Source organism: Tamandua tetradactyla, chromosome 13, assembly GCF_023851605.1.
Source record: "Tamandua tetradactyla isolate mTamTet1 chromosome 13, mTamTet1.pri, whole genome shotgun sequence".
In the NCBI taxonomy this organism is placed as follows: domain Eukaryota; kingdom Metazoa; phylum Chordata; class Mammalia; order Pilosa; family Myrmecophagidae; genus Tamandua; species Tamandua tetradactyla.
The window spans coordinates 5,673,464-5,688,093 of record NC_135339.1 but is presented as its reverse complement, the minus strand read 5'-3'; the positions used below and the strand labels follow the sequence as shown (position 1 = coordinate 5,688,093).

At 36.5% G+C, this 14,630-nt stretch overlaps 1 protein-coding gene across 11 annotated transcripts in view; it reads right to left on the bottom strand.

Annotated features, from left to right (window-relative positions):
- PARG (poly(ADP-ribose) glycohydrolase) overlaps positions 1-14,630 on the bottom strand; it is a 185,652-nt gene that overhangs the window by 144,865 nt on the left and 26,157 nt on the right. For 10 of the 11 annotated variants that reach the window (XR_013161355.1, XM_077124627.1, XM_077124636.1 and 7 more), the window contains one exon: positions 11,969-12,043. The exons of the other annotated variant lie outside the window; for it this stretch is intronic. Coding sequence is in view for 9 of the 10 variants with exons in the window: in XM_077124627.1 (XP_076980742.1) it covers positions 11,969-12,043 (75 nt within the window). In the remaining variant the exon portion in view is untranslated. The remainder of the gene's footprint in view (positions 1-11,968; positions 12,044-14,630) is intronic. 11 annotated transcript variants of the gene reach the window in all.

Below are 14,630 nucleotides of genomic sequence, written 5' to 3'. Positions count from 1 at the left end.
ACTTGGAATTGCTGTTCAAATATATAAATCTGATGGAATATTATGTAGCCATTAAGACTAAAGATTTTTAAACTATATAACATGAAAAGGTTAACATGGAAAAAACACTTATACCTAGCTAGGACTAAATAAGTGTGTGTGTGTGTGTGTGTGTGTGTCTGTGCATGTGTGTGCGTGTGTAGATGGAAAGACTTGAAGAACATAATAGGAAATGGGTATTTGGTAAAATTATGGGGCCCCTCCAAACCTTTACAGTTTTGTGAAATAAATAAAAATCAGAAGGTCAAACAAGCAATGATTCCTCTCTCTAAAGAACTGTAAAACTATCATCAGCACCTTGGTAATCACCTCGTATTTATGACCTACATTAAAGATATCAAAACTTGCTATATATTACTCTTAGAGGAATACCTCTAGACAAGGTCACCAACTAAAGGGGAAAAAGTCCTTGTCTGGGTATTCTGATTAAGAAGAGAGAAAGAAATGATGACTTTACCTCATAGTAAAGTGACAGAAGCATTTTGACCAACACCATGTTTTACTGCCATTTCAAGGTATCAAATTTATTATTAGCTCTTAAGTCAGTAGCTAATTACAAAAATTAACTACTATATCCAATTTAAGCCCAGAAAAATTACGAAATGTGCATAGACCATCTAGATTATATTTTGATAACTTCAGTGACAAAGAGTTTATCTGCTGGAACAATTTTTCAATGCATGAGAAAATATATCTCTCTGAGAGTGAGAGACACTTAGATTCAAGGATACTCTGAGGATCGATCTCCTTATGTAATTTCCTGACATAGCCATAAAGTTTCCATTACTTACTTTATGCCTGCCTTTAAACGCTATATGGGTAAAAGGCATAATAAGATCTTAAAATTACTGCTACTACACAAGATGTAGAATTAGCTTCAATTCTATAAAGGTAATTACAAAAATTACTCTCCCAACTAGCTTTTTCGCAGAAATTGACAATCATATCCTAAAATCCATGGAAATGCAAAGGATCCTGAAGAGCCAAAAATATCTTGGAGAAAAATAAATAAAGCCACAGTTAAAGGACTCACACTTTCCAATTACTACAAAGCTAGAGTAATCAAGACTGTGTTACTAGCATAAGGACAGACAAAGAGATGAATGGACAAAACTGAGCGGCCGGAAATAAACTTTCAAGTTTACAGTCAATTGGTTTTTGACTAGAATATCAAGAAAATTCAACGCAGAATAGTCTTTTTAACAAATGGTGTAGGGACAACGGGGTCCAGATCAAAAGAATGAAACTGAACCTCTATAAACTGTCATGTGCAAAAATCAACTCAATACGGATCCTAAGTGTAAGGGCTAAAACTATAAAACTCTTAGAAGAAAACAGGTTTAAATCATTGTAACCCTGGATTAACCCTTGGTCTTAGACATGGCAGCAAAAGCATAAGTGACAAATAGACTTCACAAAAATTTAAAACTATGTGCTACAAAAATAAGCCAGAAACAAAACAGCAAATACTGTATGATCTCATTTAGAAAATACATATAAGAAAACTGGGGCCTAGATAGTAAGCTCTTACAGAGTCACATTTAGTCCGGAGTGGTAACTGTTATTTTTGGATCTTTTTTCTGTTTGTTTTGTTTTTGTATGGGCAGGCACCAGGAATTGAACCTGGGTCTCTGGCATGGCAGGCAAGAACTCTGCCACTAAACCACTGTGGCCCGCCCTAGTTTTGCATTTTGAGGGGCTATTTTATTTTTTGGCTTTTTAAAAAATTTTAATTTATTTATTAATTAAAAAAATAAAGAAACAAAACAACATACATAATCAGTGTTCACAATATCATCACTTAGTTGCATATTCATCATTTCTTAGAACATTTGCATTAATTCAGAAAAAGAAATAAAAAGACAATAGAAAAAGAAATAAAATGAACATGGGAAAGAAAAAAAAAGATTATACCTACCATACCCCTTACCCCTTGCTTTCATTGATCACTAGCATTTAAACTAAATTTATTTTAGCATTTGTTCCCCCATTATTTATTTTTATTCCATATGTTTTACTCCTTTGTTGACAAGGTAGATAAAAGGAGCATCAGACACAAGGTTTTCACAATCACACAGTCACACTGTGACAGCTGTATCATTATTCAATCATCTTGAGGGGCTATTTTGTAAATGTATAACTTGGTACTTAGAAATAAGAATGATGCCAATTGGGCCGGGATTAAGGTAATTCAGAATACAGGGGTAAAGAAGACAATGCTTGTATTTTAGAACTTCACCTACTCTTTGAGACCAAAGGAAGAAAGTTTTATTATGTCCAGAACCTAGGTTTACTGTAGCACATAATCTAAATCAACTTGTCTGGATAGAAAATTTAAACAATCCAAATACAAGGAGCCCAGAATATGAATAAGAGCCTTTAATCCTGTACAGCTTAATGTAATGATTGCATATATTCCAGAGTATACTAAGCAGATAATCAAAAAGTACTGGCAAAGTCCCTTGAGGGGTGGTAGAAAAATAATGGAACTATTAAACTTTACTATCGGGTAAACCCCAGATACTGTGTGAAACATTAGGGACATCCAAATCAGTGGACCAAGTCCTTGATCTTAAGGATTGCACTTGTGAAGCTTAGGTTAGGTAGTGGAGAAACAGTCTACGTATAGGTATGTCTAGGAGTCACCTCCAGAGGATCTCTTTTGTTGCTCAGATGTGGACTTTCTCTCTCTAAGACCAGCTCTGCTAGTGAAAACTGCCCTCCCCTCTACGCGGGGACATGCCATCCAGGGGTGAAAGCCTCCCTGGCAGCATGGGAGAGGACTCCTAGGGATGGCCCTGGTCCTAGCACCATGGGATCAACAATGCCATCCTGACCAAAAAGGGGAAAAGAAGTGTAACAAATAAGGTATCAGTGATGGAGAGTTCAAATAGACTTGAGAGGCTACACTGGAGGTCTCTCTTCCATGTGCTTCAGTTTGACTTTGTTACCTATCACAACTTGCCAAATCCCAACCAAAATCATTCCTGCCAATCCTAAAGAATACCAAGGGCATTATATAAGATTCTACAAAGGTTCTATTGCACTAGGATAACTCTCTAAAAGCTACAATCTCCAGATGGGTGTCTAGACCAAATAAGTTCTGAAATGCAGAGCAGCCAGCCCTTTCAGAACATCAACTAGTTCCATTCCATATTATCAACAGCTCCCTTCAACATGAAAAAGTTAGAATGGGCAGAGCCCAAATACTCCAAAGACTGGGGGAAAGATCAAAGTTGATGGTGGAGTTATACAGAGAAGGTTGGGTTTAACAAATGAATATGAATGCTGATTCCTTATATTGATATTTCTTTTAGCCTCCAGTACCATAGAGTAGCTAGAAATATAAATTAAAATTGTGGAATTGCAATCCATACCAAACTCTGAAATCTGTTCTACAACTAATTGTTGTGATATACTTTGAAATTTGTTGCTTTTATGTATACATGTTATTTAAAGAGAAAGAGAAATATAACAGAAAAAATAGGATTTAACAAATGAGTATGACTGCTGAGTCATTATATTAATATTTCTGTTGGTCTTCAGTGTCTTGGAGCAGCTAGAAGAAAAAATGAGAAATCATGGAACTGTAACCCATATTGAACTTTAAAAGGTGTTCTATAACAGATTTAAAATGTACTTGGAAATTTACTTCTTCTTTGTATATATGTTATATTTCACAATTAAAAAAAACAACCATGTGCTGCAAACAATACCATCAAGAAAGAGAAAAGAGACTTCAGGTGTGCAAAGACTTGTCAATGAAAATAAAAAAAAAGAAAGACAGTTAAAAGACTAACCACAGAACAGGAGAAAATATGTACAAATCATGTATCTGATAAAGTGCAAGTCCATAAGACCTCCTGCAACTCAACAATAAAAGACAAACACTTTTAAAGGTGCAAAGGATTTGAACAGGCATTTTTCCAAAGAAGATATACAAATGGTCAATAAACACATCTATAGAAAGATGCTCAACATCATTAGTAATTAGGGAAATGCAAATCAAAACCACAATGAAACACTACTTCACACCCAATAGGATGGCTATAGCTAAAAAAGACACACAATCATAAGTTGTTCTAGTTTGCTAGCTGTCAGAATGGAACACACCAGAGACAGATTTTGGCTCTCAGTAAAAGGGAATTTATTGATTTAACATATAGATCTTCAGAGGAAAGGCAGCTAACTTTCAACTGAGGTTCTTTCTTACATGGGGAGGCCCAGGGCGATCTCTGCTGGCCTTCTCTCTAGGCCTCTGGGTTCCAACAGCTTTCCCCAGGGTGATTCCTTTCTGTATCGCCAAAGGCCTGGGCTGAACTGCAGGTGCTGAGATGAGGTATGCCGAGCTGCCTGGGCTGTGCTACATTGAGCTCTCTCATTTAAGCACCAGCCAACGAAATCAAACATCATTCATTGCAGCAGGCACGCCTCCTAGCCTACTGCAGATGTAATGAGCAACAGATGAGGCAGGTATCATTGGCTCATGTCCACAGCAAAAGAACCAGGCACCTTCACCTGGCCAAGCTGACAACTGACTCTAACTACCACATAAGTGTTGGCAAGGATGTGGAGAAATTGGAACCCCTGTACATTGCTGGTAGGACTGGAAAACGGTACAGCCACTTTAGAAAACAGTTGGTAGTATCTCAAAGTATTAAAGAAACAGTTACTATATGACCATCAATTTCACCCGATATATACCCAAGAGAACTGAAAACATACATCCACACAAAAGCCGGTACACAAATAATTGATAACAGTATTATTCACAATAGCCAAAAAGTGGAAATAGCCCAAATGTCCATCAACAAATGAATAGATACATGTAGTATAACCATACAATGGAATTTTATTCAGCAACAAAAAGTACAGATTCATTTTACAACATTGACGAACATTGAAAACACTATGCTAAGTGAAAGAAGCTACACAGTTAACACACTATTTGTGTAATAAATATTCCTTTTAACTGTTTCTTCTCTACACGCTTTACACCCCCAAACCATATCTTCTATAACATTTACCCAGTGCCCCCAAAACAAGTCTTTTGCCCTTCCATGATGCATGGGCTGTACTACATTATGTCTTCAACTCTGCCTAATTATTAGTCCTCTATGGACATGTCCAGTGCCCCTGCCTTATGAGAATAAGGGTTTCAATTAATTCTGTATCTTTTGTAGGGCAGTGCCTGGTGTAAGGTTTGTTCAGTGTTCTTTAGGGAAGAATCAATACACTGAAAGGAAAACAGGTTTTGGAGTACTAATCTGTGTATTCAAGGATAGTTACTGGTCACCTATTTTGTGAAAGAACTGACTTGAGTTAAAATCTAGACTCACCCATTTAATATTTGCATAATGTTGATTACGTTACTTAACCTCTCTAAACCTGATTGTATTTTCCTCTCCGAACTGAGTATGCTACCTATGCTTCACAAAGGTGTTTGAGAATTAAATGAGATAATAAATATATTACTTTTAGGACAAATACGTCCTCCACAAATAGTATTTCCTTTAGATATTGGGAAAATGCTGTATATAATAGATACACCCATGAGATAAATGATTCGAAACTTTTTGCAAGTTAAATTTTAAATTTATTATTTAGATTATAAGCCCCAAGTTTTATCATTAAAATTATCTTGAGCCTGAGAATGTCATTTAAATTGAAGAACTCTCATATCCCCCACTTACAGCACTATAGCTGCTAGGAAATTACTTAATCCTGACCACAATTTCTTTTCTAAATGCCCTGAATATCTTTTAGATGCACTTTCTTAGGAAACAAAGTTAACAAGCATATTGGGCCTTTACTCTGTATAAGAAGCAGCATAGGGTGTTTTTATGTTATCACCTTTTAAACATTCTGAGGTGGGCAGAGTGATACAAGAATCCCACACTGCTAATGAGAACCAAGTACCAGCACCAGGAATGTAAACTGACAATGCAGATCAAAGGTCTCAAAATCAGCACACCCTCTGATCCGATATTTATATTTCTAGGAATCTATTCTAAGGAAATAATGGATAATACCAAAGACCAAGGCACCAAGATGTTCACTGTAAAATAACAATTAAAAATCTACATTCAATATGCAGAGAAGGATAGAATTACATTTTCTAAAAATGGTAAGATTATTTCTGAGTAGCAAAAGGGGTTTGCTTTTCTGTAGTTTTCCAAGTTTTCTACAATTCAGATATGAAAAAGTTTTATTTTTAAGTTACAACACCAAACTGATTAAAGAATTTGAGAAAGAGAGCAGAACTTAAAAGTCATTTCAGATACGTTAGTTGAAGTCTTCAATTGTCTGTGAGACGGATAGTGGTTATTTTCGTCCATATGAAAAATGGGGAACCTAAGGCTCAGAGGTCATGTGACTTGTCCAAGGCCACAGAGAGTTGAGACCAAGAACCATACTTATTATTCCCATGTCTAGGCTCCTTTCTCTACCTGAGGTTCTTGAAGTCTGGTTCCTGAACCACCAACAGCAGCATCACCTAAGAACTTGCTAAAATTATGAAGTCTCAGGCCTCACTCCAGACCTACTGAATCACAAACTCACGGGGAGTGTTCAGCAAACCCTCCAGGCTTATCAGATGCACGTTAACTCAGCAGAACTGCTGACATGCACCATGCTGGCTTGCAAACACTTTGTAAGATCACTGAGACATCTCTGGAAAAAAAGGGAGGGGATATGTTATTTCTACCACTGTCAACTTCATTTTCACATTTTCAGGCTCTTCCACATTTTAGAAGCTATTAACTATAAAGATTCACAATAATCTTAATGTTTGGTTCCTGACAATGTAATTAACCAACCACTTTCTTTTTGAAGTACTTCCAACAGTTCTGATGACAACACTAACTAAAAATGCTCAGAAAAGGGGAAGACTTTTATAAATGGGTGTGTTGTGTACATGGATAGGAAGTGGATTCAGGAATGAGAAGCAACAATTTTATTAAACTGAACTACTGCATCTAGTGAATATCCTCCTGACCTTGGTAAACCTGAAAACCAGTGGCTGCCTGATCTCCTGTTGAAATCAAGTCCATAAATATTTACTGAGCACTGACTATCTGTCAGGTACTGTACCAGGTACTACAGAAGACACAAAGCTGAATAAAAAGGTCTCTGCACCCAAAACTTTTCACCTACTAGATGATGTCAACATTCCACAAATGTAACAAGGTAAAGAACAGGAAGGTCACAAGATAAATGAAAAACTTTGTCACGGAAATTTAAAGACAGGTGACATTTTTATTTTTTTTTAATTATTATTATTTTTTTACATGGGCAGGCACCAGGAATCAAACCAGGGTCTCCAGCATGGCAGGCGAGAACTCTGCCTGCTGACAGGTTGACATTTCATGTTGGAGGGAGCAGATGGGAATATATGAGTCTGGGGAGACAGGACTTCAACCCAAAAAAAAGAGAAAAGAGAGGGGACATCTCAGTGTCTAATCTAGAGGAAATGAAGCAGCAAGTAGGAGGGAAGGGACTTCACACCAGGCCTGCTTGCAACAGTAAAACAAAAACTTATAGGTTAGGCTGTCCCGCCTGCCACTGTCACCTTGGCTGAGAAATTTCATCTCTAAATCTCAACGGACTCATTTGTGCAAAAAGGAAAATAATAATAACCTTATTTACCTCACAGACTTATTGTAACAAATTAGAGAGACTATACAAAACCATCATGTAAAATATAAATTATTACATAAATTGTGAGGGATAAAAAGGCCAGAGAGGGAAAGCTCCCAACAAAAAGACATATTATGTTCAGAGATCAACAATTATTCTCTATTAGGTAGCCAAAACTGGGTAATATTGAAAATATTTCAGTTCAAAATGTTTCCATTCCAAAAATTATTTTCAGTTCCTGGGATTAGTAAATGAGGCCATATTAAGATGACTAAAAATAACCTGACAAGGTTCTGGGTCAAGATGGCGGCTTAACAACATGCGCATTTTAGCTCACCTCCAGAACAACTACTAAATAACCAGAAACAGTACAGAACAGCTCCCGGAGCCACGACAGTGACCAGACACACAGCGTACCCTAGTCTAGACCAGCTGAACTGGCTGCAAGCACCCCCCAGAACCATGAGTTCCCAAAGCTGCGGCGGCCAGCGCCCCTCCCCAACAGGCCACTTCCCAGAGGGGAAAGGAAAGGACTTTACCAGCAGCATGAACTGGGCACAATCAAACGCCAATTGTGGAACTAATTAACAAATTCTCACTACTAAAAATAGGCCCCCAGCTAGGTGAACCTGATCAAAGCAGAGGTTGCTCATTTTTGCCCTGGCACCAAGGGGGCAGGACTGACAGAAAAAGGGGGGGAAAAAAAAAAGAAGGAAACAGAGGGTTTTGTGGCTGTGTATCTACAAAGGCTTGACTGCCTCTGGATACAGTGGTAGGCTTTTTCAGGCTGCAACTGCCCCAGGCACAGGCAGAAGTGAGATCTTTTGGGGGCTTATCTGGAGCTTGTGCCCTCCCCAGGGGAGGGGTGAAGCCCCACCCAGGTGGAATTCCTCCATCAAGGAATCCAGACACCAGGGCTTGGTAATTTGAAGCCATTAAAACCAGCCTACAACCTCTTCTCTGTCTCCACCATGCCCCCAGCAGGGAGAGTTGGCCAAAGTTAAAGGTACAACATCATCTTATATGCTGGTGGGACCTGCAGTCAGACAAGCGCCACATACTGGGTAGGATAAGAAAAACAGAGTCCAGAGACTTCACAGGAAAGTCTTTCAACCTGCTGGGTCTCACCCTCAGGGAAATGACTCTTTCCTCCTGATAGGAGGCCAGTTTGGTCTGGGAAAATCTGGCTGGGGTCTATAACATCTAAGGAGACTCTCCTAAGTATGTGGGGGGGGAAGGCACCACACAAGCAGGGCAAGAAACAAGAAAACAAGAACTGAAAAATTCTCCTCTGTTAAACAAAACTTAAACTAAAGGTCTAGATAAAGCTGAACGGAATGTCAAAGAACAGATAGACAACAAATTCATCCAGCAAGAAAACCCTAGGTAAAAGAAGTGAAAGCAATCTCCAGAATAAACTAATTAAGGTAATTAAATGCCTAGACACCAGCAAAAAATAACAAATCACACTAGGAAAATTGAAGATATGGCCCAGTCAAAGGAACAAACCAACAATTCAAATGACATACAGGAGCTGAAACAATTAATTCAGAATGTACGAACAGACATGGAAAACCTCATCAAAAACCAAATCAATGAATTGAGGGAGGATATAAAGAAGGCAAGGAAAGAACAAAAAGAAGAAAATGAAAGTCTGAAAAAACAAATCACAGAACTTATGGGAATGAAAGACACAGTAGAAGAGATGAAAAACACAATGGAAACCTACAATGGGGGAAAACTCAACTTCCCCAAGTTGAATTCTTGATATTCTCACAAGCAGCGTGGACAACCAAAGCTATATGCTGAGCCCCCAGTCTTGGGGTTTGTTCATATGAAACTTAACCCCACAGGGGATAGGTCAAGCCTACTTAAAATTAAGCCTAAGAGTCACCCCCAAGAGAACCTCTTTTGTTACTCAGATGTGGCCTCTCTCTCCAGCCAACACAGCAAGCAGACTCACCACCCTTCCTTCCCCTGTCTACATGGGACATGACGCTCACACCCTTCCTTCCCCTGTCTACATGGGACATGACTCTCAGGGATGTGGACCTTCCTGGCAGCGTGGGACAGAAATCCCCAGAATGAGCTGAGATTCAGCATCAAGGGATTGAGAAAAACTCTAGAATGAGCTGAGACCAAGCATCAAGGGATTGAGAAAACCTTCTCGACCAAAAAGGGGAAGAGTGAAATGAGACAAAGTGTCAATGGCTGAGAGATTCCAAACAGAGTCGAGAGGTTATCCTGGAGGTTATTCTTATGCATTAAGTAGATATCACCTTGTTATCCAAGATATAAGGGAGAGGCTGGAGGTAACTGCCTGAAAATGTAGAGCTGTGTTCCAGTAGCCATGTTTCTTGATGATGATTGTATAATGATATAGCTTTCACAATGTGACTGTGTAATTGTGAAAACCTTGTGTCTGATGCTCCTTTTATCTACCTTGTCAACAGATGAGAGGAACATATGGAATAAAAATAAATAATAGGGGGAACAAATGTTAAAATAGATTTAGTTTGAAATGTTAGTGATCAATGAAAGGGATCAGTAAGGGGTATGGCCTGTAAAATTTTTTTTTCTTTTTTTCTGTTTGTTATATTTTTCTGTTGTCTTTTTATTTCTTTTTCTGAATTGATGCTAATGTTCTGGGAAATGATCATGATGATGAATATGCAACTATGTGATGATATTGTGAATTGCTGAATGCATATGTTGGGAATGTTTGTTTCTTGTAATATTTTTTAATTAAAAAAAAGGGTGAGACTCAAAAAAATAATAATAATAATAACCTGACAAGAATCAAATAGTAAACATTTTAAAAACCAGACTGTTGGACAGGCAGCAGCGGCAGAGTTCTCGCCTGCCATCAGGTTCGATTTCCAGTGTTTTGTCCATGTAAAAAAAAAAAAAAAAAAAAAAAGACTGCTTATGAAAGTATCTTTTTTTTTTTTGGCTCATTAGCAAAACTATACTACCATTTCTTGGTACAACCATTCTGATAAACAGTTTAGCAGTTATCTGCTAAAACTAAAAATGCTCATGTTTCCATATGACACAGCAATTGCACGCCTGGGCATTTATATCAGAGAAATAAAAACCTATATTCACACAAAAACCTGTATACAAAAGTTCACTGCAGCTTTAGTTGTAATAGCCAAAAACTGGAACAACCAAAATGTCCTTCAATGGATGACTGGTTAAACAGACTGTGGTCCACTCATATCGTGGAATATTACTACTCAGCAATAAAAAGGAATGAACTATTGAGGTCCCTTGGTCCTCAAGGGATTTATGCTGAGTGACAAAATCCAACTTGAAATGGATACATACTGTAACCGCCTTGAAATAACAAAATTATAGTGATAGAGAAGAGATTAGTGGTTGTTAGGGGTTGGAAAGGGGGTGGGTGGGCTGCTAAGGAATAGAACCAGTGAGTCAGGTGGTGATGATACAGTGCTATATCTTGATTGCGGTGGCTGTTACAGGAGGTATGTGATAAAACTGCACAGACCACTATATACACACAGGCACACAGACACAAAGGAGTACATATACAACTGATGAACTATAAATAAGCCACGTCAACTTCCTGGTTTTGATACTGGTAGTATAGATATGCACATGATCAACACTAGGGAAGATGGGCTGATGGGTGCACAGGGCCTCCCTGTACATCTGTTTGTAATTAGGTGGGATTAAAATTATTTCAAAGTAAATAATTCATTTTTCAAAATGGATGATGGCCATTATACTAAAGGTAGCATGAAAGTGGCATTTTTACCCATTGCTAGTGACATGGTATACTGCTACAATCTCCCATGGGAAATTACTTCACAGCATATATCCAATGCCACAAAAGTTTTGTGTCCTTTGACCCAGTCATCTAATTTCTGGGCATCACCTAGAGAAATAATATCAAATATAGGAAAATATGTATGTGTGTGTGTAAAGATATCTCTACAGTGTTACTGAGAACAGAATAAAATTGAATGCAATCTAGATGTCTGAGAATATGAGAACTGTTAAGTCTAAAAATCTTGTAGTTAAATATTATGCGGCCATTTATGTTGATGGCAGGACGAAATATAACAGAAAATGCACAATATACAGAATAAAGAAAAATTCAAAATTAACTCCTAATCATATCTCCTAAAATATGAATTAATAAGTCAGAGGAAACTCACAAAATAAAATATGAGAATTGTTATTATGATAATATTATGGGTATTTTTTCCAAACCTTATTATAAAATCATCATATTATTTTCATAAAGAAATAAGAATACTTTTACCTTATCCCAGAAATCGACCAAAGCTGTAAAGTCCCATTTCTTAGAATATGCCACATTGTATTTAAGTATAGCATCCTATGGAAAAAGCATAAATGAAACCTCATCATAAAGTCAAGTATATTATCTAATGAAAACCCAGTTTCCTCTATGAAATACTTCTGGTAAATTTCTTAATGCTGAACAAACTTTCTTCTATTATTAGCTATTTCATATCAGTACTTATGGTAACTTCTTATTCACTTAAGAAACATGAGATTAGAAAAGTTAAATAATAGAAAAAAGAAAAATCATAAGCCCCAAAGCATGTATTCACAACAGGTGTGATATCATCCCCAGAGGACAAAAACTGGATCTTGAGGGATTAAAAAGCTTAGATAATAAAACGGTTTGTGGCCCATCAAAGAGTAATACTATAGATACAGATATATAGTATATGTAATATCAAAATTTCACTGGGGAGGAGGAGAGGGTTGTGATTAAGAAAAAAAAAAACCTAAAATGGCCCATGAATGAGAAGGGCAATACTGAAAAAATAGATTGAGAAACAATGCCCTAAAGCATAAAATGGGTCTTTTTTCCCTTTCTCAGCAGCTATTTTTATGTTACATATAAATGATCATCATTCCTCAGTAGTCACACAAATTACTATTTAGGTAGAAGGAAAAAGTCAAAACAGTATGCCATCTACTGGTCTGAATAGGCAGTAATATCTACCCTGTCTCCACAGTGGGGTTGTATAAGACAACACATCAGGTATGCAAAAAGAACAATCATTATAATTATATTTTATCTCATTGTTTTATATTTCTATTTTACAATGTAATATTACATTATATTAATATAACAACATTATATTAAAGTAACAAATATGTAGAGTTTATCAATAACTATTTATATTGATAATACACATTCAAAAATCTTTTTACTGAAGGAGTTTACAATTCCGAAAAACACTGTGTTAGATTATTATTACCAACCTTTCAAATTTCTTCACTCACTGAAGTTTTAAAAAACCAGTACTCTGGAAAAGAGCTTCTGAATGCATACAATTAATCTCCAAACAATAAGGTAAACTAAGAAAAAAAGATCTAAGAAATGTATATTATTGACTTGGAATCAATGTTTTTCTGGCAAGCAAAAAAAATTTTCATTAGGAAAGAAAAGATTTCAAGTATTTTTTCCTAGTCACTGGCATCTGATTTTATTACCTCACATAAAATATTAAAAAGCAGTATCTATCAATAGACAGGTAAACAATGCATATGCTGGAAAACTTACTACTCAGCAACAAAAAAAGAACAAACTACTTGACATTTGGATTCCACAACATTAATGAATTTCAAAAATCTTCATTCTGAAAGTAGCCAGACACAATATCATACCATACATAGTATATTAGTATCTGGAGTGAAAGAAGGCAGATCAGTAGTTGCTTGGGGCCAGGAAAGAAAAGAATTGGATGAAAAATGGGCAAGAGGAAGGAAACTCTGGGATATGACAGAAACATACTGTAACTAGGCTATACAAGTGGTTTCATAGGGAGGTATACACAAATGTCAATATTTATCAAATTATACACTTTAAAAGGATACACTTACTTGTGTATAGATTATTCCTCAAAGTCATTAAGGAGAACCTTTAAAATAGCATTTCACTATAACTCTTGAATGGAGTTTTGTAATTAGCATTAACGCCTAACTAACATTTACTTTTACTTCAGTCTTTAAGTCTCAAAAGTAATCTACCATGATGAGGTCACCTGTCATTGGAAAAACCAGATGATATTCCGTATTTTTAGTTATCAAGTACTGAGTGAGGGTTTTTTAGTACATAACTCATAATAAGCATAATAGTTAAAGCACAGGAAATCCAGTTTGTGCAAATTATACCACACATCATTTACAGAAATTTTACTGTTTTAATCAGCTTTTGAGCATGCTGCTTCTTTTTTAAATTCTTAAGATCTCAAATCCCTCTTAATCTAACATTAAGTAGCAGATAAAAAGAAAAAAGACCATTATAATCAAATAGAGGGATTTAGTGTTTTCCCTTTCCTCTCCTACAGCATTCTTTCAGCAAAGGAAACAATTACCATAAGCAGAAGAAAATGTGGATGGATTATTCCGTTATGTTAAATCTACTATAAGCTAAACAAGAAAGGCAAACTTAAACTAAAGCAATTACCTCTTCCTAAAGTAACCAAGATGCACTATGGAACTGCTAAAAAGTGAGCAGACCACATAATTCAGAACACTTGGATTATTCTATGTTTATGTTTTAAGAAAAATATGAACCCCCTCAAAGATGGTGTCTCTCAAATGCAGTATTCTTGGATAACCTGTTTTTGTGTTTGTAAGTTTATAGCTATGGTTTTGGAAAACAAGGCCAAATGACAACATGTAGGAATGAAAGCTAGTACTTTAAATATATACAAAGAGTAGAAAGATTAAGCTATCCTAAAATATATTAGGCTGAGACATCCTAAGATAGGTATGTCTAACTCTAAGGAATCTCGACCACAGAAGTCAGTACCACTGATGGCTACATATAGATCCCATTTTTATATCCAGAATATCTATCAATGTTCACAATTGGTAAGAAAAGGGGTAAATACAAATTAAAGATGTATTTCTTTATACAGTATTTTTAAAAAATTCTCAGC